The following is a 24,970-nucleotide window of genomic DNA, read 5'->3' on the forward strand; positions in this document are numbered from 1 at the left end:
ATGCTGGGAAAGATTGAAGGGGGCGTCAGAGGATGAGATGGTTGGATAAACTCGATGGACATGAGTTTGAGCAAACTCCAGGAGATGGTGAAGGACCGGGAAGCCTGGCACGCTGCAGTCCATGGGTTTCCAGAGTCAGGGGCGACTAAGTGACTGAACAACAATTTCTTAATCCAGGTGCTTTCAGTACAAGTGACAGAAGCGAGGGTTCGGAAATTGGCTGTGAGTCCTATGGTTGCTTCTCCCATCTGGCCCCAGCTTCTGCAGTGCCACCTACCTGTGTATTAGTTTCCTGAGGCCACCATAGCAAAGTATCCAAAACTTGATGACTTAAAACAATAGAAATTGTCCTCTCACAGTTCTGGAGACTAGAAGTCTGATGTCAAGGTGTCGGCGGGGCTGTGCTCCATCTGAAGGCTAGAAGGAAGAATCCTTGCCTCTTCTCGCTTCAGTTGGTTGCTGGCACTCCTTGTTGTTTCTTGGCTTGTGGCAGCATCACTCCAGTCTCTGCCTCAGTCTTCTCATGCCCATGCCTCTGTGTGGCTGTGTTCAAGGTTCCCTCTTGTTTTTGGGGTGAAGGGACTGTACTACATGACTTGTAGTAGCTTCCCAGGTGGCACTAGTGGTAAAGAACCTGCCTGCCATTGCAGGAGACCTACGAGACTTGGTCAGAAAGATCCCCTGGAGAAAGGAATGGCAACCCCCTCCAATATTCTTGCCTGGAGAATCCCATGGACAGAGGAGCCTGGCGGGCTACAGTCCATGGGGTTGCAAAGAGTTAGACACTACTGAAGTGACTTAGCACACAATATAATGTTGCTTCTGCCTGTCTTAAAGCTTTATAAACATGGTGAATGTTTTTCTTACACATGATAGCTGTTTTTTTGGTCATCATCATTGATAATGTTGCATTTACATTTCAGCTTATCCAATGTTTACTTAGGGCTGTTGCAGATCAAAAACGGTGCTTGGTCATGGAAGCGCAGAGATGAGAGAGGCTCATTTTCTTTCCTGGAAGCGCTTACAGTCCAGCAGTGGAAAAAATGTTCTTTAGTGTTCTTTTAAAAATCTGTGCTTGTTAAATTACTGGGGCGAGAGACTGGTTTTCTTGGTTCCTTCCCCCATCTTGAGATCGTTCTATGATTACCTAGTCTTCAGAAACTCTTAACCCTCTGGGATGGCTTTTCTTTTATCGTCTTGTTTTGGAATTATGCTTATCTCCCCTCTGTTCCCTCTGTTGTTTACCCATCAGACATCTTGAACATGTCCAATAAAGCCTTACCCTCACTGGCTGTCATGACCTCTCCCAAGCTGTGGTCGTTCTTGCTCAAGAGTTCCCCTGTGAATTCTTTATCAAACAAGTTCCATCTTGACAGAATTATTAGGTCTGGTGAAGCAAGTTCTCTCGTTGCCTTTTTTTGCCCCTAGTCCTGTGTTTCTTAACTGTCATCATTCCATTTCCCTTTGGCAAAATGGGGATAGCCTTCTCAAAAAATACTTTAAAATGAATGTATCATAAAACATGAAGGATTATGAAGGAGACCAGTTATATTCAAATATAGTTATCATAATAGTTTCAAAGATTGTGATACCCATACTTTATGTGTTCCTCAGTGAAGCCCTTCAAATAAAATATCTGGAAGCTAGTCAGAGAGCTAGCTTCATTTTGACCCCCTTAGTTCTGTCTCCCTGTGTGTGGGGTCAAGATCTTCTGCTCTGGGAGTGGAAATGAGCAACCAGGGCCTGTTAGGAACAACCAGGAAGCCAAATGATATGTTTGGCCTCCCGGCTGGTTCCGAGGTCTGGGTTAGAGACAGAATCTCTTTCCTCTGTCTAACTGCTAGTCTTAAATATGCTTAGTAATAACTTAACCCACATTCTTTTTTAGCATTATTCTTGCAAATGGACTTTGTCATGCTTCCACTTGTGCATATGAACACGTTTAATGCTTTCTACCTGCAGGCACTGTCTTAGGAGCCAGGGCTGCAGAGATGGGCAAGTCTCAGTTAAAGCATGCTGAAGGGCTCACTGTCTAGTGGGAGGAGGTGGGCTTGTGAAGGGTCCTCCACGACAGGGAGGCCCACAGTCACTGCCTCAGGCTCATGACTGTGGTGTTTGATTTGTAATTATGATTATTAGGTAATATTGGGTTGAAAAACCCAAATGAACTTTTTGACCAACCCAATATGATATATTTTATGTTTATTTTTAGTTATTCCAATTTTTTTTATAAAATTACTTTTTAGATTTATTGAAAAGTTGAACACATAGAACAGAGAGTCCCCTTATGTCCTTCACCCATTTTCCCCTAATGTTAATATCTAGTACATTTATCAAAACTAACATTATCCTTCAGTTCAGTTCAGTCACTCAGTTGTGTCTGACTCTTTGCCACCCCATGAATCGCAGCATGCCAGGCCTCCCTGTCCATCACCAACTCCTGGAGTTTACTCATACTCATGCCCATCGAGTCGGTGATGCCATCCAACCATCTCATCCTCTGTCGTCCCCTTCTCCTCCTGCCCTCAATCCCTCCCAGCATCAGGGTCTTTTCCAGTGAGTCAGCTGTTCGCATGAGGTGGCCAAAGTATTGGAGTTTCAGCTTCAGCATCAGTCCTTCCAATGAACACCCAGGACTGATCTCCTTCAGGATGAACTGGTTGGATCTCCTTGCAGTCCAAGGGACTCTCGAGTCTTCTCCAACAGCACAGTTCAAAAGCATCAATTTTTCAGCGCTCAGCTTTCTTTACAGTCCAACTCTCACATCCATACATGACTACTGGAAAAACCATAGCCTTGACCAGACGGACCTTTGTTAGTAATGTCTCTGCTTTTTAGTATTCTGTTTAGGTTGGTCATAACTTTCCTTCCAAGGAGTAAGCGTCTTTTAATTTCATGGCTGCAGTCCCCATCTGCAGTGATTTTGGAGCCCAAAAATCAAAGTCTGACGCTGTTTCCACTGTCTCCCCATCTGTTTCCCATGAGGTGATGGGACCAGATGCCATGATGTTAGTTTTCTGAATGTTAAGGTTTAAGCCAACTTTTTCACTCTCCTCTTTCACTTTCATCAAGACTATCCTTAGTATTTTATTATCAACTAAACAACTAAACATAAGTGTCCTTAGTCTCATTTACTCTGTGACAGTTTTTCAGCCTTTTTGTGTTCTTCATGGTTTTAACAGTGGTGGAGAGTACTTTGTAGAATTTTCCTTACTTTGGCTTTATCTTGGTGTTTTTCTCGTGATTAGACTGGGTTTGGGTATAGGAGGAAGACTGTCATACAGGTGAAGTTTCTCATCAGACATCTCTGGTGATGTTGATCTTCATTCACCTCCCCATTAAACTGGGGTTCACAAGGTCTCTCCACTGCAAAGGGAAGATTTTTCCTTTTCCAAACTCATTTCTTTGGAATTGAATTCCTAAGTTTAGCCCAATTCCTAAGTTTTACATCCTGGACGGGCAAGTATGTACATATATTTTAAATTCTTCTATAAGGGACATTTGTCCAATTATTTATTTAATCCTTATTTACATCAGCATGCTAAGTTGCTTCAGTTGTGTCCAGCTCTTTGCAGTCCCATGGACTGTAGTGCGCCAGGCTCCTCTGTCCGTGAGATTTCCCAGGTAAGAACACTGAAGTGGGCTGCCAGGCCCTCCTCCAAGGTATCTTCCTGATCCAGGGATCAAACCCACATCTTGTATCTCCTGTGTTGGCAGGTGGGTTCCTTACCATTTGCATTACCTGAGAAGCCCACATCAGCATGAACTCATGTATACTTATTTTATTCTTTTGAGCTATAATTCATATTGCTATATCATTTATTTCTGCAATTTTTAAAAAATATGAGTTATTCCGATTTTGGCCATTGGGAACTCTTTCATGTTGACTTCTTTGTTGACATGCTTATCCTCTTAGTTTTTTGAGTACTGTCTTTCTGGCATTTGTAAAACGCTCCAGGCTCATCTTATATTTTCTCTGCCCCAGCCATAGAATCAGCCATTTCTTCTCAGAGCAGTCATGGTCTTTTGATTCCAGATGTATGATTCTCTGCATGATTAGTTCTGTGGAATATTCAAAACAAATCATAAATGTCATATTTAGAACCAGTTATAAATATCATATTTAGAACCAGTCATAAATATGAAGATCAAAGCAATTTTCCAATTTGAGTTGTTGGTTTTCTTGTCCCAAGACTTTAGATATTACTGTTTTACTTTACAGGTTTGAAATTCCATTTCGTTGTGTTTATTCACAAGAGCAAACTTGTTTTACCAGGAAATTAGCTGATGATCAGATATGTCATTCTGCTTTATGGAATAGAATATGTTCATTTAAATTCATGTTGAGGGGTGATGTTCGTATTGGCCAAATAAGATAGAACTATACTTTGTATGTGTCATGAATGCTAACCACTTAGCTGAGTTCATTGTCAAGGTCTGTGTAAAATGCTTCAGAATTTGATTAGCAGTGGAATGGATGATTCCTTTTATAACGTTAATGTCTTTTCAAGTTTTCTTTTTTGATTTTAGAAGGTATACAACATATATAGCTTTGGTTTACAGTAGCTGTGGTGGAAGAACTGTTCAGCAGTTTGGGGTAAGGCAAACTGCAGCATTTTCTGTGGGGTGAGAAGACCTGAGTTTTAATCTTTGTTCTGTTTCTGACTTGCTGAAGTTCCTAAGGGAAGTCTTAGACTTCGTGGATCTCAGTATTCTTATCTGTAAAAGAGGATTGGGTGAAAGCCTTAAAGTCACCTCACCCTGATTCCCTTCCTTTTTAACAGCTTGATTGAGGATTTAAGGCTCATTTTGGTGACTCAGTGCTTTCTTTTTCTTTTGTGTACATCCCCCCCCCCTTGAATCTTGCTCGCACCCTTCACCCTCCACCCCACCCCTCTTGGTTATTACAGAGTGCTGGGCCGGGCTCCCTGTGGTAATTAATACAGCAGCTTCCCACTAGCTGTTTCACACGTGGTAGTTTTTATGTCAGTGCTACTCTCTCAGTTCGTCCCACTGTCTCCCTTCCCCGCTGTATCCACAAGTCTGTTCTCTGTGTCTGCATCTGTATTCCTGCCCTGCAGACAGCTTCATGAGTTCCATTTTTCTAGATTCCATACATATGCATTAATATACGATATTTGTGTTTCTCTTTCTGACTTAGGTCACTCTGTATAACAGCCTCTAGGTTCATGTACTGCAGTTCAGCTGACTCAACATTTGTTCCTTTTTATGGCTGAGTGTGCCTCTTTTTATACTAGGGTTGAGCAAGCTTGTGCATTTGCGTGTGAGTGTGTGTGTCTAAAATCCTGGAACAGATCTAGTGTTACAGCTTGAAAGTAGTTATCTGGTCTGGTGTATACCTGGAAGGGATTGTCACTCAGGAAATGCTACAGTATTAGGAGGAAACTCTTACAGAAATAAAATCCTTTTTATTTACTTTTTTGTAGAAACAAATTCATACTTTACTTTTAACAAGTTCTCATTATTCATAAAAATGGGGAAAGCTGCCATCTTCAAAGGCTGTAGTTCATATTTTATTAAGTACACATGGTTTCCTCCATTCTGTTACACACACTCACTTTTTAAAGATTTGTTTTTGAGTTGACATGTAGAAATTTTACTCATCTTACTAAGAAAGAATCAGAGAAGTTTATGTCTGTATTTTAGCTTTTTAGTGTCTGGCTTTATGGAGATGAAGACTGGGCAGGGTGGGGAATCTGCATTCCTTGAAATGGGCTCCCTGACAGCCATCCTTCAAGTTAGAAGGGGAAAAGGCTGAAGGTAACAAAAGACTTGTATGATTTGAAGACAAAGTAGTATTTTATGCTATTGTTTTGATTTTAGTTACAGTATTTGATTTATATTGCTTCTAAATGAAGTCAGAGAGCTTTCTTTTAAATTTTTATTTATTTATTTGTTTGTTTTTGGTTGCACTGAGTCTTTGTTGCTGTCTGGGGGCCTTGTCTAATTGCGGTGAGCAGGAGCTCCTCTTCGTTGTGATGTTCGGGCTTCTTATTACATTAACTTCTCTTGCTGTGGAGAACGGGCTGTAGGGCCTTCGGGTTTCAGTAGCTTGCAGCACATGGGCTTATTTGCCCCACGGCATGTGCAGTCTTCCAGGACCAGGGATCAAAACCATGTCCTCTGCGTTGACAGGTGAATTCTTAACCACTTGACCACCAGGGAAGTCTGAGACTTTCAGTTTTTTAATTTTAAGAAAACAGTAGGGTTCCTCCTAGATTTTAGGTGGCATATAGAGATTGGGGAGCATTGACAGACATATATTCTGGGGCAGATTTGCCCTATTTGATACTTATGAATGTCATGTGAAAGGTTCAGGAAAAAATATCAGATGATATTCTTGTTGTCTTATAAAAATAGTGCAAATAGATTATCTTATGCCATATGGTATACTCTGACACTCTATGAGTATAGGATTTTTTTTTTTTTTTTTGAGTATAGGATTATTGTACTCATAGTATATCTTTGTACTCATAGTATACTGGATTACAAGTACAGTGTTTTAAACAACTTACTGTAATTATTAGTTTAATTTTAGAACTGGTTTTTATAGAGATTTAAAGGCTGCTAATTGATATCCCTTAAAAAATGTTGAACTTTATTATTTTATTAAAAAGTTGTCAGACCTTTGAGTGTGGTAGGTAAAATGATATTCTCTTAAGGACATTGTTGATGCTCTGTTATTTGCCCCTTCAATAGAGATCTGTTGGGAATTTATTTTGGATTGTTGTTGTTCAGTCACTCAGTAGTGTCTGACTCTTTGCCACCCCATGGACTATAGCATGCCAGTCTTCACTATCTTTCACTGTCTCCCAGAGTTTGCTCAGACTCATGTCCATTGAATCGGTGATGCTTACACTTGAATTAATTATTTAAAGTTTTACAATCTTCTCTAAGCTTATTTCAGAATTCTCACTACATCAGATGATTTTGATGTTTTACTGAAACCTACTTATGAATAGTTAGTTCTAGAAGGTCTTGTAGATCTTCATAGAACTGTTCAGCTTCTTCAGCGTTACTGGTCGGGGCGTATATTTCTTGATGAAAGTGAAAGAGGAGAGTGAAAAAGTTGGTTTAAAGCTCAACTTTGAGAAAACTAAGATCATGGCATCCGGTCCCATCACTTCATGGCAAATAGATGGGGAAACAGTGGAAATAGTGACTGACTATTTTTCTGGGCTCCAAAAATCACTGCAGATGGTGATTGCAGTCATGAAATTAAAAGATGCTTACTCCTTGGAAGGAAAATTATGACCAACCTAGACAGCATATTAAAAAGCAGAGACATTACTTTGTCAACAAGGGTCCATCTAGTTAAGGCTATGGTTTTTCTAGTAGTCATGTATAGATGTGAGAGTTGGACTATAAAGAAAGCTGAGCGCTGAAGAATTGATGCTTTTGAACTGTGGTGTTGGAGAAGACCCTTGAGAGTCCCCTGGACTGCAAGGAGATCCAACCAGTCCATCCTAAAGGAGATCAGTCCTGGGTGTTCATTGGTAGGACTGATGCTGAAGCTGAAGAAACTCCAATATTTTGGCCCCCTGATGCAAAGAGCTGACTCATTTGAAAAGACCCTGTTGCTGGGAAAGATTGAGGGCAGGAGGAGAAGGGGACGACAGAGGATGAGATGGTTGGATGGCATCACCGACTCAATAGATATGCTGTTGTTTTGATTTGGGTTTGGGTTGACTCCGGGAGTTGGTGATGGACAGGGAGGCCTGGCGTGCTGCAGTTCATGGGGTCACAAAGAGTCGGACACGACTGAGCCACTGAACTGAACTTATGAATGGTAAAGATGTTGTTTCTCTTTCCCTTTTGAGTCCTGAAAAAGTTTTAATAAACAAATACATGTTAAAACCCTGCTATCAGAAATGGGTAAAGTCTTCAAAGAAGAGATATGAAAGATCAAGTGGATTTTCTTGGGATGCTGGGAGGGTTAACATTTTAATCCACTTGATAGTTGTTTCAGCTACTAGTGATAACTCAAGTTGTTCTGTTTTTTAAAACATGAGCCATTTTCTTTTCAGCAACATAGTATGCATTGCCTGAAAATGCCTGGGTAAGCTTGTTTTTTTGTAGCAAGATTAAACTCATGAGAGTTAAAGAAAAAATTTTTTTTTAAAGTAAATTTTTAAATTCTGTGAAAAACCTGTTTGAAGATTTTGATAGAAACACTGTGTCCCTGTGTGCCTGGCTATGGTTCACTGCACTCTAGGCTCTGTGAGGTCAGGGATGGCAGGATGTTTGTTTTTCCCAAGCTATTGCAAGATAAGATGTTCAATCAATAAATGGGTTGATCTGTATTTAAGGACATGGCTTAGATGGATCTGTTTGTACATTTTCAATATCTTATTATGAAAATTTGAAGTGCCCAGCAAAGTAGAAGGAACTTGGCAGTGAATGCTTATACAGTAAGTCCCCTACACACAAACCTCCAAGTTGGGAACTTGCAAAGAGCCAAACATGAGTTTGCATGTCAGTCACTAAGTTGGTTAACATGTCTGGTGTACATTGTCACGGGTGTGCATCCTCCACAAATGGTTGTGCTTTTGTGTACTTTACTGTACAGTACGGTATAGAGCACAGCAGTACTGTATCTTTATTTAAGCCCAGGATATCTAGAAGCCATCGTAAAAGCAGCAGTGATGTAGCTGGTACTAGTGTACTTTTCAAGGTACTGTTAAGATTAAAAATGTTTTATTTCTTGTGTTTGTTTTTTATGTATCCTTTGTGTGAAAACTATTACAGATCTACTACAGTACAGTACTGTATGGCCCGTTATGTTAGGCTAACTTTGTTGAACTTAAAAACAAACTGGGCTTAATGAGCGGACTCTGGGAACAGAGTGTGTTCATATGTAGGGGACTTACTATATACCTATCACCTTTATTCTACCATTTACCATTTTACTCTGTTTGCTTTACCACTCATCCCTCCATCTGTCTGTCTTCCTGTCCATTCATTAACGTATCTTACTTTTGGTCCATTTCAAGGATATTTCTGGACTGTCATGGAAGCTCATTTATACTCAGGGCCCATCGTCTGAATTAATGAAAGAGAAGGTGATGAGGAGTCAGTTTTAGGTATCAGATGTAGCTCTGTTGTTACCGACCTCGTATGATATTTATTGATAAACTGGTTTCTCACTGATGTTGCTATGATTTTAATGTCACTTGGACCTTCAGTACAGTCTTCTGATAGAAATTCCTCAGTGGACAGCTTTCATGATGGTATGAATGCCGATTGTGTGTGTTTACTGTTGCCTTTACAAATAGCTTTAATGTTATCTCACATGAGACTTCTCTTTTATGTCTCTCTTGGTTAGGAGTAGCCCATCGAAGCCAGAGCAGTGAGGGAGTCAGTTCTCTCAGCAGCTCGCCCTCCAATAGCCTTGAAACGCAGTCCCAGTCTCTCTCACGTTCCCAGAGCATGGATATCGATGGAGTCTCTTGTGAGAAAAGGTAAAGTAAGCCAGTTTGCCAGTTTTCCAATAAGCTGCTTTACGGATAGAAAGGGAAAGATCCATTCACTTTAGTGTCTAGTCCAGTAATCTCAAATGCCAGCCCAGAGGTCCATGCCAGCCCTTAGCTTGATCAGAGCTCAGTTTATTAAATTGAAAGGTCTTTGTATTATTCTGAAATGTTCTTTATACCTTTTTAAATATTGGGTGCTGAAATGTCTTTTATGAAATATTGGTACAGGTGGTAAAAAAAAAACAATTTTTTTTAAATGTCTTTATTTTGTAAATACAAAGTTGGCGAACATAGGTCAGCCCCTAAAAATTTCTTCGAAGATTTACTACTTGGTGAAATTTTTTTTTTTAACTTGGTAAAAATTTTTTTAAACAGTTTGAAAGGGTGTAGGGCAGGTAAGCAGATGTTCTAGGAGCTCCATGAGGATCAGGGTGCCCTGGAGTAGAGCCGTCCTGTGCTGCGCAGGTGTGCAGGTGTGCTGTGAGTAGATGACAGAGTGGCTGAGGGCTTGATTCCTTTACTCCTTGGACAGCCAGGGCCCCATGCCACGCAGCCCCCTCTGTTTCTGTTAATGGGCCAGACAGATAGCATTTTCTAGGTGTGTTAGAATACTGGGGTGTTGGGCACTTTGGGTTGGGGTGAGGAGCCAGATCAGAGATCCCCCGCTTTAGGCAAAAATTCAGAAAGGACTACACTGCCAGGAAAAAGATCAAGTAGAAAAAAATCAACCACATAGAGGAAAAACAATTGTGTTCTTACTACCTTTGCTCTGAGTGGATGAATTTTTTAAAACTCAAGTCAACTCTGCAATTTCATGGCCAGTGGGTAATTTTCATGTGGGTTTAGCACCTAAATTTACACTTAACTGTTGTAGTTTGAAAAACCTCAGGCTAAGAACTGTCATATACAGTGGACCTTTTCATGTCTTTAAGCATCTAGCAGAATCAAACATAAATCATCCAAGCGTTCAGAGAATTTCCTTAGAAAAATTTCCAAGAAATATGAACTCATGGTCAAAAATTAAAGCACACTCAGCGACTCTCTCTCTCTCGAGTCTGCCCGTGTGTCTATCCACACGTAGTCTTTCTCCTCCTAATAAACACTTTACTTGTTTCTCTTTAAAGAAAAAAAAAAGCATAATGTGTAAGAGTCTGTAGAATCAGTAACAATAGAATTATTCACCTAGACTCATTGGGGTTTTGGAAATGTCAAATACAGGACGTAAAATTTGTATGTTTAACTAAATTTTTAAAAGTATTGAAAATGTGAATAAGAGGCAAGCAACTGTAAAAACAACCAAGCACATTTGAAAAAGAACTGAATAGAATTTCTAAAAATGAAAAGATTGTAATACACAGTGGGTTAAGATAACTAAAGAGAAAATTAACAAATGGAATGATAGAGCTGAAGAACTTACCTAGAGTACACCACAAAGAGAAAGAGAAATGAAAAATATGAAGGATGTTTAGAAATACAGAGGACAAGAAGACACAGATTTAATATATGTCTCTAGTAGAAGTATCAGAAGGAGAGGGCAGGCACACTGGGAGATTTCTCACCTCTCTCCTTGTTTCATCATTTTTTCCTCTGCTGATTTGAAAGCCATTATCAAAATGATAAATTGCTGAGGATTTGTCTAGAGTTGATAAATACAGGAATCTTCAGGTTCAGGAAGCCCTATAACTTATGAGCAAGGTAAATAAAATGTATAAAATGTATCTAGACATTTTATAGTTAACTTGCACGAAACCAAAGACAAAGACATTTAAAGCAGCCAAGAGAAACGAGAGATTATCTACGAAAGGACAATAGTTAGATATCTCAGTGATGGAGGGCAGAGGACTATGGAATCAGTGTTAAGTGCTGAGAGAAAGTAACTGTCAGCTGGGAACTGTGTGTATTTGTGGAACTATCTTTTAAGAGAAGGGGAGAAATAAACGTATTTATAGATTTAAAAAACAAATGTGAAAAACTGATGGTCTGCCACAAGAAGACCACAGATTTTAACAGATGCGTTTAAGAAGGAAAATGTATGTAGCTGATTCACTTTGCTGTACTATAGAAACTAACACAGCATTGTAAAGCAACTGTACTCTGATAAAAATTAATTTTTAAAAAAGCTACAAGGATGTATTGCACAGCGTGGGGAATACAGCAAATACTCTATAATAACTCTAAATGTAGTATAACCTTTAAAATTTGGAAATCACTACATGGTACACCTGTAATTTACATAATACTATGTACCAACTATACTTCATGAAGAAAAATAAACCACTTTTTTCTCAAAAAAATAAAGAAGGAAAATGAATTCAAGACTAATGTCTGAGATGCAGGGAGGAAAGATGAGTTAAGAAAAATAATATGTGCTAAATCTGAACACTGATGGTTTAAGACAGTAATAACAGTGTATGAAATAATAGAGGGAGAGAGAAGTAAATAATCCGATCTTACATACTAGCAACAGAACAGCAATAGCAGATAAAGCCGGAAGGGGAGTGACTGTCTACTTGGGAGAGGGGATAGTGGCAAGCTCTTAGACTTTGAGTTAAGAATACTTCATAAAATTTCAAGAATAACCACTGAAGGAATAGAAAGAGTGTATTTTCAAACCAGTAAAGGGAATATGAAACAAGGTTGGGGAGGGGAGGGAATTTAAGTCAATTCAAAGAAAAGGATGAAAGAAACACAAATTTTTAAAAAGAGGCAAACAGCACAAAATAAGATGGTTATAAAAGAAATGAAAATGTCAATAATCACCATAAGTCACAGTGAAAAGTCATAGGTTAGATTAAAAACAAAATAGAACCCAGCTTTCTTTTTGTTTACTGAAGGTATACCTGAAACACTAGGTTAGAGAAAGCATGAAACTGAACGAAAGGGAAAAATATACTAGGCAAATACTAAACAAAATAAAATAGGGATAAATGTATTAATAAATTAGACCTTAAGTTACAAAATATTACTAGAAGTGTAAGCACTGTATAATGATGAATGTTTAGTTTACCAGCAGGATATAACAGTTTTCAAAATATTTATATGCGCTTAGTAATATAATAACATATAATAAAGCAAATCTTGATAGAACTAGAGGAAATTGACACATACCTAATATAATGGGAGATTTTTAACATGTCTCTTTCAGCCATCAATAGAGCAGAGAGAATAAACAGCAGTAAGCATATCGACAAATTAAACAACACGGCTAACAAGCTTGATCTAATGAAGGATACCAGGCTTTGCAGTCTACACTGGAGAATACACGTTCTTTTCTGATACCCATCAACCAGAAGGGTTCAGGAGTCAGAATCATATTGATAATGTTTTCTGACGTTACGTTAGATAATTCATGTAGGGTTAAAAAAATCATAAATCTGGAAATTAAAAAAAATAGCATACTTCTAAATATAGGTCAAAGAAGAAATCATGATGGAAATCTGAACTGAATAACAAATATTATATACCATCATTTATGTGTCACAGTTAATGGGGTCCTTGGAAGAGGATATAAAACTCTCTTTATATATATTATACTAAAGAAGAAAAAAGAATACAAGTAAATACTTGGAATTAAACCCCGTTTCTTGGAATGTGTTTCCCTTGGATATGTGCATGGCTTACCTCCTTCCTATTTTTGCCTAGGTAGTATTTCAGTGAGGTGACCCCATTTAAATGGGAGAGCCCTGCCTTCTCCATTACCTTTTCCTTGCTCTTTTTTCCTTTAATTTTTATATAGCATTTATTATATACTCTATGCTTTGCTTATTATATTTATTATCTTTCTCCCTTTAACTGGAACAGAAGCTCCATGGCACAGGAAATTTTTTTGGTCTCTCGTCTGTTGGCATCTTGGACACCTAGAACAATGCCTGCCTAGAATGGGCACTCAATAATGCTTGTTATTGAAAAAGAGAACTCTGTGAAAATGTAAATATGCAGGATGCAAATCAATTTGAAAGTCTAGATAAAATCCGATTCCTCAAAGATCACAATTCTCCCAAAATTGTCTTAGGAAGAAAGAGAGAATCTGAATAATAAAAAAAAAAAAGTTAAATCGAATTAGTATTTTACAGTTTTTCCGAAGAAAGCACCTTGCTCATATGATCTTGTGGGTACTCTCACCATCCCAACTTTGCACACATTTTTCAGATAATCTTTAAACTTCCCAAGTCAGTTTATGAGGTTCATACTACCTTAATATACAAAACCAGACAATAATAATATCAAAGAAGAAAATTAATTACATGGTAATCAATAAAATTGGTAAAAATTACATGGTTATGAACATATTTGCAAAAATCTGATATTGGCAAATCAGATAGTGCAGCACATAGAAAACAGGCAAAACATCTCTGGGTCTGGGTGCCAGGATGGTGGTTACTGTGGGTTAGCATGGTTGTGATTGAAAGGGTCATGGGGGGAACCTTTGGGGTGCTAGAAATGTTCTCTTGCTTGATCTGGGTGCTGATTACATTAGTATGTTTCCTTAGTGAAACTTTATTCAGCCAAACACACCATCTTTGCACATTTCTGTATAGATAATTCCATTGAAAGATTAATTTAAAAAAAGAATATAGCATGACCAACTTGGGTTTATCTTAGGAATGTAAGGGTACTTTAACGTGAGGAAGTCTATAAATATTATCCACCCCATTATGTATTAAATAGACAAGCTCAACATTGACTCGATAAAAATCTTAGCAAACAGGAGACAGAAAGATGCATCCTTAAACTGTAGGGCACAGATAGAGTTCACCAAGTATTCCACATGCTCCCCTGAACGTCCAGTCTCCTTTGCAGTTAGATTGGGGCTGAGTAACTAGGTCTGTCCCGTAGACTTGTGAGTGGAAGTGACATGTGTCACCTTTGGGTGAAGGCAGTTGAGCCGATGTTCCTCCTCCATCCCTCTCTTTTCTTGCTCCAGTGACCTTGGAGGCTGTGTATTGCAGATGGCATAGATTAAAGATGGAGTAAGGATGCTTCACTCTCATCAGACTTTGCGTAAGCAAGAAATAAACCCTTATAGTATTAAGCCTCTAAGATTGCAGAGTGTATGTGTTATCACACTATAGCCTCTCATTCTACCATAAAGGACATCTACTGAAATACTACAATAACTCTCGTACTCAGTGGTGAGAAATTAGAAACATTCTCTTTAAAGTCAGGAATAAGAGCACAGAAGACTGCTATTTCTGCTTCTATTCAACATGGGACCCTACCCAATGCAGTAACTGAAGTTAGGATTGGAGTGCAAGAAACCAAAGTTACTATTTGGAGATAAAATGATTATCAACCTAGGAAGTCGAATGCATAAGTAAACAAATAGCTTATGAGAGGTTTATATGTAAAATTAGTTAACATTACTATGCACGAGCAACAAAAAATTAGAAATCTTAGTTTTTAAACAGGTACCAGTCACAATTTTATTTTAAAATATATGGTGCCTAGAGATAAATTTAGCAAAAGAAGTGAAAGACTTATGGAGAAAATTAGAAAAGTTTATTGAAAGAAAACCATAGATACTTGGAGAGACATCCCTTGTCCAAGGATAGATGCATAGCATAAAGATGTCATTTCTACCCCATTTGATCTTTAGAGTCAGTAAAGCTCTAGTCAAAATCCCAACAGTACTTTAAAGGAACCTGTTGAGATGATCATTAAGTATGTGTAGAAGAACACAGGACCAAGAATGGCCAAGACTGTTTTGAGGTAGAAGAACAAGGTGGAGGCATTGACCTAGCAGATACCAAGGCTTATTAGTGAAGTTGTAGTGAGTATGGTTTTAGGGACAGACAGATTGTCTAATGGGGTGGAAATTAGTATACAGAAAGAGACCTGCACACAGCTGGACACAGTATGACAACTGGACATATGACATAAATGATTTCATATTACTGTAAAAAGAATGGTCCTTTCAATAAATGATGCTAGGACAATTATTTAATGTGAGGAAAAATAATATATGTACTTCACCAGATTTTGTAATCAGGCTCTGATTGATTGTATATCATTTAAAAATAGTACATATAGAAAATTTGCTCTAATTTTTGTTTTTGAAAGTGAGCCTAAGAAAATGACAACTTGAGGAAAATATTTCCAACAATATTATTATTATTTTTAAAAGTAAGCCTAAGGAAATGACCACTTGGGAAAAGTATTTTCAGTAAGTATGATAGATGGAATGTTTATATCCTAATATATGAAGAGCTCTTAAAAATTATTGAGAAAAAAGGTGAACCTTTATTATTTAACTTTCCTGACTGATCTTGATTGATATTTTAGAACTTTTCCTCAGGGAACTCCCTGGTGGTCCAGTGGTAGGGCTCGGTGCTTTCACTGCTGAGAGCCTGGGTTCCATCCCTGGTTGGGGAAATAGGATCCTGCAGGCCTTGCAGTGCAGCCAAAAAAAAAAAGATAACTTCCTCAGCCAGCAGCTATGATATTGGGGTGGGTTTATCAAAGGTAAAAGACTGATTTGTCTTTTATACTTAAAGCATGTCCCAGGTGGATGTGGATTCAGGAATCGAAAATATGGAGGTTGATGAAAATGACCGAAGAGAAAAAAGGAGCCTCAGTGATAAGGTTGGTAAGAGATGAAGCCCTTGCTTCTGCTTTTAGGTACAGTTAATGCCGTCCGAGGTGGCACAGGGGTAAAGAATCCACCTGCCAATACAGGAGACGCAAGAGATGTGGGTTTGATCCCTGGGTTGGAATTATCCCCGGAGCAGGAAATGGCAACCTGCTCCACTCCAGTGTGCTTGCCTGGAAAATTCCATGGACAGAGGATCCTGGCAGGCTACAGACTATGGGGTCCCAAAGAGTTGGACATAATCCAACGACTAAGCACGCACTCACATGCACAATATAAATAAGCACTGCTTCATGTCTTGTATCTGTAAAAGTCTGTTAGAGAGGGCCACGCCAAACCAGCAGGTCCTATTTAGGTGGTTTTTTTTTTTTTTTTTTTTTTTCCTTTTGAAGAAATATGGGTAGCCTTGATCACCCTTATTAGTGGAAGTATAGCTTAGTCCTTTCACCTGATAAAAATCCCTCACTTATCTTTGTTTCAGGTGCATTTTTTTTTATCAGTAAATGATAGCAATGAATTTAGAGCTTATCTGAATTTTTTCTGTTGATCTTTAATTGCTTAAGCAAGTAAGTCGTCATTCTGAGGAAGATGATCAGGAATTAAAGCAAGAATGAGTGGAAACAGGAGGTTTTTATAGTTTGTTTCCATCTGAGCTTTAGTTCCCTATATTTAAAAAAAGACATTTTTGGTTTTTGTGGGTATGTGTCATGGTATAGAACTGGCATGGATAATTGCAACCCTTTCTGTTTAGTAAGTTATTAGTGTTCAGCAGCATTATTAGAAGTTGGACTATAGCCTCTTAGTGATGCAGTGTTTATTTTGTAGTGTTTGAATCTTACAAAGTTTATCTGTGGTGAAAAATAGTGAGAAACATTAAAATCTGGAAAAATTTCTAGAGAAAAATTGGTTATATACCTAAAATGTCAACCTGGTCTTTTAGCATTCAGAAAAGAAAATAAATGGGAATAATAAATGGGAAATAAATGATGCATCCTTCATCACATGTCTTCCTTGGCAATTCCTGATAACAGTCCTACTGTTTTGTATTCCCTGCCATATATTGTGTTATAAGCTAATGAGACCCACAGGTTATAACTTTGAAGTCGTAGTAACAAGTTTATTTTTCCTTTAATCAGTGGGTGAATTGTCAGCATTTCTAAAATATCCTTATTTGTAAATGAATTAAATCAGAATTTCTATTAAAGTCTAACTCACACCTCCTACTGCTTGAAATTAACGCCCAAATCTTCTCCCCCACAAGGAGCCTTCATCAGGTTCTGAAGTGTCTGAAGAGCAGGCCTTACAGCTGGTCTGTAAGATTTTCCGTGTCTCCTGGAAGGACCGGGACAGGGATGTGATCTTCCTTTCTTCTCTTTCTGCACAGTTTAAGCAGAACCCAAAAGAAGGTAGGAATCAGGCTCAACTGTCTCATTTCAGAGCCCTTCATAGAAAAACAGAATGTGAACTCTTGTCTTTCTCTGCTGTCCACATACCTTGTCTTGCTCTGTAGTTGTATTTCTGATTACAGGGATACTTCTTGATGAAGACTTTGCTGTTTGTCTACTTTCCACTTATTGATAAATTTTTTTAAAAAAATGATTTCTCCAAAGGAAAACTGTGTATCATTTAATAGTATCCTTTGTCTCAGGGCTGAAGTTTTTTCCTTTGCAATAAGAAGGTGCTGAGAGAGAGCTTTAGGGCCTCTTATATTCCGGGCAGGAGCATGCTGGGTGGTCTGCAGGGATCCCGAGAGGGTGACCGGTACCTGTTATAAGTGCCTCCTGGGTCATACATAGACAGTGGAGTAAATGTGCTTGGGTAAATTGCTTTAGCAAACTAAAACATACTGATACTGTGCAGTGTTTACCGGATTCTATTTTAAGAGGCTGTACTAAACCACACTTAAAGTAAAAAAACTTAGCAAGAGACCAGCATCCCAGGGTACTTTTCACTCTTCTCTATAGCAATCTTCTGGAGCACTGGTTCCCAGCCTTTTTGATACCAGGGACTGGTTTCATGTGAGACAGTATTTACACCGGTGAAGTTGTGGGTATGGTTTTGGGACTGTTCAAGCAAATTATATTTATTATGCCGCTGCTGATCTGACAAGAGGCAGGGCTAAGGTGGTAATGCGGGCGATGGGGAGTAGCTGTAGATACAGATGAAGCTTCGCTCACTGTCTGTCACACACCTCCTGCTGTGCAGCGCAGTTCCTAAGAGGCCACAGACCATATATCTGTCCCAGGTATGGGGACCCCTGCTTTGGAGTACAGAAAACGGAGGGGAAGTTCACTGGAGTCTTCTTTTGCATTTCACTTGAATACAACCTCCTTGATGGTGGAACTTTGTCTGTTTTGCTCGCCCATGTATTTGCAGCGCCTACACTTCATAATCCCTCAGTAGATACACTTTATTTTTTTATTTTTATTTTTTTTTAGTAGATATACTTTAAATGAGTGAATGAACATCAAGGAGATTGCATTTCCTTTTCCCTGCTGCCTATCCACCACAGCAAACCAAAAAAATGTCTCTTGTGTTCCAGGTAGATGGATAGTTTATTTCTGATTTTACTGGGATCTTCTTCTTAATTGTGACTGTAGAGTTGAGTTTAACAACCATGAGTTTCAAAATCCTGCCACTTGTTATTGTAAATCTTAAGATTCTCAAATCTATCTGGTAATTTTTAGTAACAAATCAGGTAAGATTTACATGGGTTAGACATTTTATTTATTGAGTGATATTTAAAATGGGCTTTCCTAGTGACTCAAGTGGTAAAGAACCCACCTGCCAATGCAGGAGACTCTGGTTCAATCCCTGTTGGGAAGATCCCCTGGAGAAGGAAATGGCAACCCATTCCAGCATTCTTGCCTGAGAAATCCCGTGGACAGAGGAGCCTGGTGGGCTACAGTCCTTGGGGTCCTAAAAGAGTCAGACACAACTTAGTGACTGAATAACAACAAAAGACCTATAGCAATCAAGAGCTGCAGAGAATAAGAAGGAGGCTAGAAAACAGAATCTGCTCCAGAAAGGCAGGTGGCAACTAAATATTAGACCTTCATAAAATACTTTGAACTTTGTACTTCATAGTTTCACTGTATATAAACATGAATAGGTGAAGAAATATTAACCCAATTGCATTTCCAGTGTGATAAACTAACCTCTGTAGTTGGAGGTAGCTTCTTTTTATAGTTAATATATATCAGCAGTGACTCTCATCAACTGGGCTCCATTTTTTTTTTTTAATAAGCTTTCTGTTTGAAAACATTTTAGATTTACAGAAAAATTCTAGAGGTAGTGCAGGTAGTTCCTATACACACATCACTCAGTTTTCCCTAATGTCAATGTCTTCCATAATCATAGTATACTTGTCAGAACTAAGATATTACTGTTATTCCAGACCTTATTTGGATTTCCCCACATTTTCTACTGGCGGCTTTTATTACTCGAGAATCCAGTCCAGAGTAGCACATTGCGCATCTCTGGCTTATGCTGGCTTATACAAGGACTGTGTGTATGAAGACCCATGTATAACCTCCTCTTTATTCTGCCTTTCCAACAGTGTTCTCTGATTTTAAGGACTTGATTGGCCAGATTTTAATGGAAGTGCTAATGATGTCTACTCAGACCAGAGATGAAAACCCATTTGCCAGCCTGACAGCCACCTCCCAGCCAATTGCAGCGACAGCTCGGTCACCAGACAGAAACCTCATGCTGACCACCGGCTCCAACCCAGGAACGAGCCCCATGTTCTGCAACCTGGGTTCCTTCGGGGCCAGCTCTTTGTCTAGGTCAGTGTGGTTCTTTCTGCACGTCTCCCTGGAGGTAAAATAGCCATGAAGTACGCAGGAAAAAGGAGCGTTGATTCAGGGGCCTGCATCGTGCAGATTATGGAATGACTTATGTTTGGGGGGTGTGGTTGACTCCCTGAAGAGATACGGTCTTTTCCAGATGGATCTCTTTGACTTTCCATGGTTAGGCTGTTGGTAAATTAAATTTTAGAAACAAATAGCTGTAGAGTATGTTCTTTGGAAAGAACACTTTCTCTTATTGTAAGTCTGGCTTCTAAATCAGCATGGCAGTTAGATTACAGTTATTTCGATGAGTCTCTAAAAGATCTGTATACTGGAATGCTTAGAGATATGAGGTTGTAATTATACGGTTCTTTAAAAACATGCTATTTTCCATTTTAGTTATTTATCTCAAGTGTTTCTTCAATTTTCTCTTCTTTCCTCCCTTTCTCAAATCATTTAGCCTCTATGAGACTAGCCCAGCTCCCAATACCAGTGTCTGGAGCTCTGTGCCAATGATGAGTCCGCCTCTGGCCTCCCCCTCCCGGGCAGCCAGCCAGGCGACTACGCCTCCCGCTCCTTCCCTCTGTCCTCCTGGTGCTGCGGGGACGCCTGCGGGAAGCCAGCCCTCGTCTCCGCGGTACCGGCCCTACACTATCACCCACCCCTCGGGGTCTACATCTTCTCCTGCCTCGCGATCCTCGGGCACCTCCATCCTGTCTAGCTCCCCAGGCCTGTTTGCCCCGGCCAGTAGCCCTCAAGCCGTGCCCGCCAGCTCCTCCCGACAGAGGCCCCCTGGCACAGGACCACCTTTACTCTCCGCCTCCCCTGGTGGGAGTGCCCCCAGCAGACGGCCCTCCTCCCTGAGGAGCTCTCCTAGGTATTTATTTGCGAAGTAGGAGAGGCGGGTGTGTGTTTGCAGTGCAGGGAGAAGACATTAACCCAGTTTGGAGGAACTGTCATGTGACACCGACCTCCGTTACCTGTGTTTCTCTGTTTGGGGCTGTTAACCCACGTGTCTAACTCGTTGGGTAGGCTCGTGCCCCAAGTCCCTGCTCTGCCAGGGTTCTGTCTCATCAGAAAGTATGGGTGGCTCAATTATGAGGGCCTTTCTTCCCCTTCACTTTTCCTCCTGAAAATAAGAAGTCACTCCATTTTCAAAATCAAGGGCACATATCATTCCTCATGACAAATGAATTTTCCGAGACTGTGGCAGCTTATATTTGAGAGCTGGGGCTCACAGAACCACTTTCCACTTTGTGTTCTGTTACCGATCATAGTTGAGATACAGTCAGACCAAGGGGTCGAGTGAGCAGATACCTTGCCTCTGGCCAGTAGTTATGCCTTGACGCTTTGTTTTCAGCCCCTTAGAAAGAAGCAGTATCCAAACTCCATTAATCCACTGCCCTCCTTCCCACCATGTGTTTCCTGGCCTTTATGTAATTTAGGTGAATTATTTTTCTGCATATCAGTAGACAAAACTTGTAGCCTATGATTTAATTAAAGGCCAGTGGTTGTAAAAGCTTTCCTCCTCTTTGTTTTCCTTTGTTTCCTGATGACTTTTTTTGCTTTTGTTACGGTAGTATGTACGACAGTCCTTTCTCCTTCCTCTTCCTCGCACTTTCTGGGGACAGTAGTGACGAAGATGAAGAAGATGATGATGATGATGGTGATGATGGTGATGATGAAGGTGGTGGTGGTGGTGATGAGTTTTCTTGTGTCCAGTTTGGGTCCAGGTATCAGAGGAATGGAGTCTTACCTCTGCATGTGCCTAGGTGCTTAGGAACTAACTTTTATAAGTCCTAATTAGAGGCGTGCTCTGAATCCATACAGGGTAGAGTCAAATGAGGTGGCCTGGTGAGTCCAGATGTGAGAAACTCCACATGTACTCAAGCATTAGGACCTTCTCATGAGGGTAAAGTGGCACATAGACACATTTTCATAGTTGTTGCCCGGCAAGTTTGGAGAACAACTTAATGTATAATCATTTGTTGAGAACATGAACAGAATAGACATCAAGTTCACCTGCCCTAAGATCTAAAAGTAAGAGACCCTTCATTTATTTTATTAGGAGAGTGTTCTTGTGGGCTACCAGATGTAAGCAACATGTACTCTGGGAGGCGTGTTTTCTTATGTACAGTTGCATGCATTGCTGCTTTTTAGGAGTGGCACAGGGGCTGGGTCTTGTGTGTGTGTGTGTGTGTGTGTGTGTCCCTCTCAGCCCACTCTGCGCCATCTGTTGAAGAGAACGTGGGGTCGTACTCTCTTTTATAACTGTGATTCTGCTTTGACTTCTAATCTTTATTTTTTGGCTGTGCTGGATCTTTGTTTGCTTCAGATCAGCTTTTCACTAGTTGGCAGCGAATAGGGCTGCTCTCTAGTTGAGATGCTTAGGCTTCTCACTGTGGTGGCTTCTCTTATTGCGGAGCACAGGCTCTAGGGCAAGAGGGCCTCAGTAGTTGTGGCTTCCAGGCTCTAGAGCACAGGCTTAATAGCGGTTGCGCCGGGGCTTAGTTGCTGTTCGGCATGTGGGATCTTCCTGGACTAGGGATTGAACCCATGTCACCTGCATCAGCAGGCGAATTTTTTTTACCGTTGAACCACCAGGGAAGCACTCTTCACTGCTAATCTTAAATTTTGCTAATCAGTCACTTCGCTTCTCTGACCCCATTGAAGCCAGACCCTTTGTTTAGACAGCCTAGCCTGTGGAATGACTGCAGAGGCTGAAACAGAGCTCACAATATTGCTGAAGTTTCACCCCTGAAAACAGAGTGAAAAAGATGGCTTGGACCTTCTAGGTGACTTTGAGCAAAAAAACATAATAGCACCTTCTCTCTGAGCCTCTGACTCATCATCTTACAATTTTGCTCTTAAATTGAAGTTTCATCTGGACTGAGTTGGTATTTGTGCCCAGCAGTATTCAGAAATAACTCCAGGCTATAAATAGAGATGGTGGTAGGGGTGCGGTATACTACATTCAACTCAACAGTGTTCAGAAGGATCATTAGAGAGTCTTTAAAGAGAGAGAGGAATATTGGTACAGGGTTGAATATTGATTCAGAAAGGTTGATATTTGTATTAGGTCGAATGTTGTATCACTATTTCTCAAGTAAATTTCCCAAAGGTAGAAGTGTTTTTTTCATGTAGATGGCTCAACAGTAAAGAATCCGCCTGCAGTGCAAGAGATGCAGGAGACTTGGATTCGATCTCTGGGTCGAGAAGATCCCTGAAGGAGGAGATGGCAGCCCCCTGGACATCCCGTGGAATGGGATGGAAGTCCCATGGACAGAGGAGCCTGGCTCCATGGGGCTGCAGAGTCGGACACGACTGAGCACGCATGCACAGACATCCTCTTCCTTGATCATAGTAGTGCAGCAGCCATCCTTGTTAGGAATCAATTCCTATACATGATAAAAATGCTTTGTTTTGTTTTACTGTAAGTTATCTGTGGGGGAAATACTGTCTCTCCCTTGCCTATTTAATTCTAGCTTTCTCTAACAAAGATATCAGATCACATGCTGCTTTACCTAACTCCTATCTAGACTTCTAACATCCAGCCTTGTCTCAGATCTAGATTTGACACCTACAAGCAGAAACAAAACTTACTGATTATGTACTCATAGCTGCGAATAGTTACTGAGCATCATGTCCCAGGTGCTCTGTCAGCCGTGTGCGTACGTTATCCCTCTGATCCTCACAGCAGGGCCTCTAGTTACTGCACGGAAATGTGGCCAGGTTCAGGAAGGTTGTTGTTGTTGTTCAGTCCCGACTCTCTGTGACCCCATGGAGTGCAGCACACCAGGCTTCCCTGTCCTTTACCATCTCCCAGAGCTTGCTCAAACTCATATCCATTGAGTCAGTGATGCCATCCAACCATCTCATCCTCCGTCGCTCCCTTCTCCTATTACCATCAGTCTTTTCCAGCTTTAGGATCTTTTCCAATGAGTCAGCTCTTCGCATCAGATGGCCAAAGTATTGGAGCTTCAGCTTCATCAATAACCTTCAAGGAGGTTAGTCTCATAATTAGAAGAAGGCAGAGCTGGAGTCCAGATCTCACATGCCACCCAGCACACCGAGTTGCCTCTGACTTCTCCCTGTTTGCCCAGTAGGACTTGGATTATTCTCATTTCTTAGCAGTTATTTCATTGCCCAGAGTTTATGTATGTGTTCTTTTCCTTGGCAAGAAAGGGCCAACATTTTCCTTCTTAAGTACAAAATTCCACTCCGGTTGATTGGCGGGTACTTTGCTGTCTGTTAAAATGAAATCTCATCTGTCCAGGTTTTAGAAATTATAAATTCTGAATAGGCATCAAAAGGAATGTAAAAGGACAGGGCATAATCATATTTAACACATGAAACAAATAGAGAAGAACATGAGAATGCACGTAGGGTCAGAACCGAGAAGTACCAAAAAAAAATTCTTATTAATTTGGGTGATCAGCAAAGAGCTTTTTCTTTCCCCCTGTCTAATTGATCTCAGAATTTTATTTACTTGGAAGTAAGCAATTTTAACACCTTCTTCTTGTCCAGTGAGGTCAGTGCTGTAGAAGCAGCTGTCAGCAGGGGTTGTATTGGTCTCCCTTTCTGCTGGCCCAGTGGAGTCAAGGGCTTGTACATCTTTTGAGAGGTAGTGGGGACATACAGCCCTGTATTAATTATTTATAGTGGTGATGATAAGGACTAATAAAAGAAAGAGAACATTCCTTCTGGATGGAGTGTTTCGTAGTACTCTATGAAAAAAGCTATATGAGTTATAAGGAGCTACTTCTTGAAGGAATGAAAATGAGTGATCTGTTTCATTAAGGTGCTGCCCCTACGATCTTCAACAGTGCAGACATTTGCTCAGGGGATTTACGTTGCTTATCCCTGCCCAGCTCTCCCTTTCGTTGCATTGAGAAAATATGCCATTCCAAAGTCTGCGTCCAAAAAGGAAAATAGGGAGTGATTATTCCCATCACAGAAGAGAAGGAACTGCCACAGAAGCCTTTTAGGAAACTATGTTTTTGGGTACATTTAAAATGAGATTCACTTTGCGCAGATCTGATGCATATATAAATCTCCAGATATATTTTCCTTGTGTTTTTTGGAAGGCTTCCACT

The 24,970-nt window shown here is 40.1% G+C and overlaps 1 protein-coding gene across 2 annotated transcripts in view; it reads left to right on the forward strand.

The window, feature by feature from the left end:
* Nucleotides 1–24,970, forward strand: part of UBE4B (ubiquitination factor E4B) — a 123,528-nt gene that overhangs the window by 46,261 nt on the left and 52,297 nt on the right. The window contains exons 3-8 of one of the 2 annotated variants that reach the window (XM_020889043.2): nt 9,347–9,482; nt 15,989–16,076; nt 17,345–17,489; nt 19,643–19,871; nt 20,335–20,751; nt 21,455–21,607. In XM_020889043.2, the coding sequence (XP_020744702.2) occupies nt 9,347–9,482; nt 15,989–16,076; nt 17,345–17,489; nt 19,643–19,871; nt 20,335–20,751; nt 21,455–21,607 (1,168 nt within the window). The remainder of the gene's footprint in view (nt 1–9,346; nt 9,483–15,988; nt 16,077–17,344; nt 17,490–19,642; nt 19,872–20,334; nt 20,752–21,454; nt 21,608–24,970) is intronic. The other variant, XM_020889185.2, reaches the window with a different exon arrangement.

The sequence above is a fragment of the Odocoileus virginianus genome, chromosome 11 (assembly GCF_023699985.2).
Source record: "Odocoileus virginianus isolate 20LAN1187 ecotype Illinois chromosome 11, Ovbor_1.2, whole genome shotgun sequence".
NCBI classification, from domain to species: domain Eukaryota; kingdom Metazoa; phylum Chordata; class Mammalia; order Artiodactyla; family Cervidae; genus Odocoileus; species Odocoileus virginianus.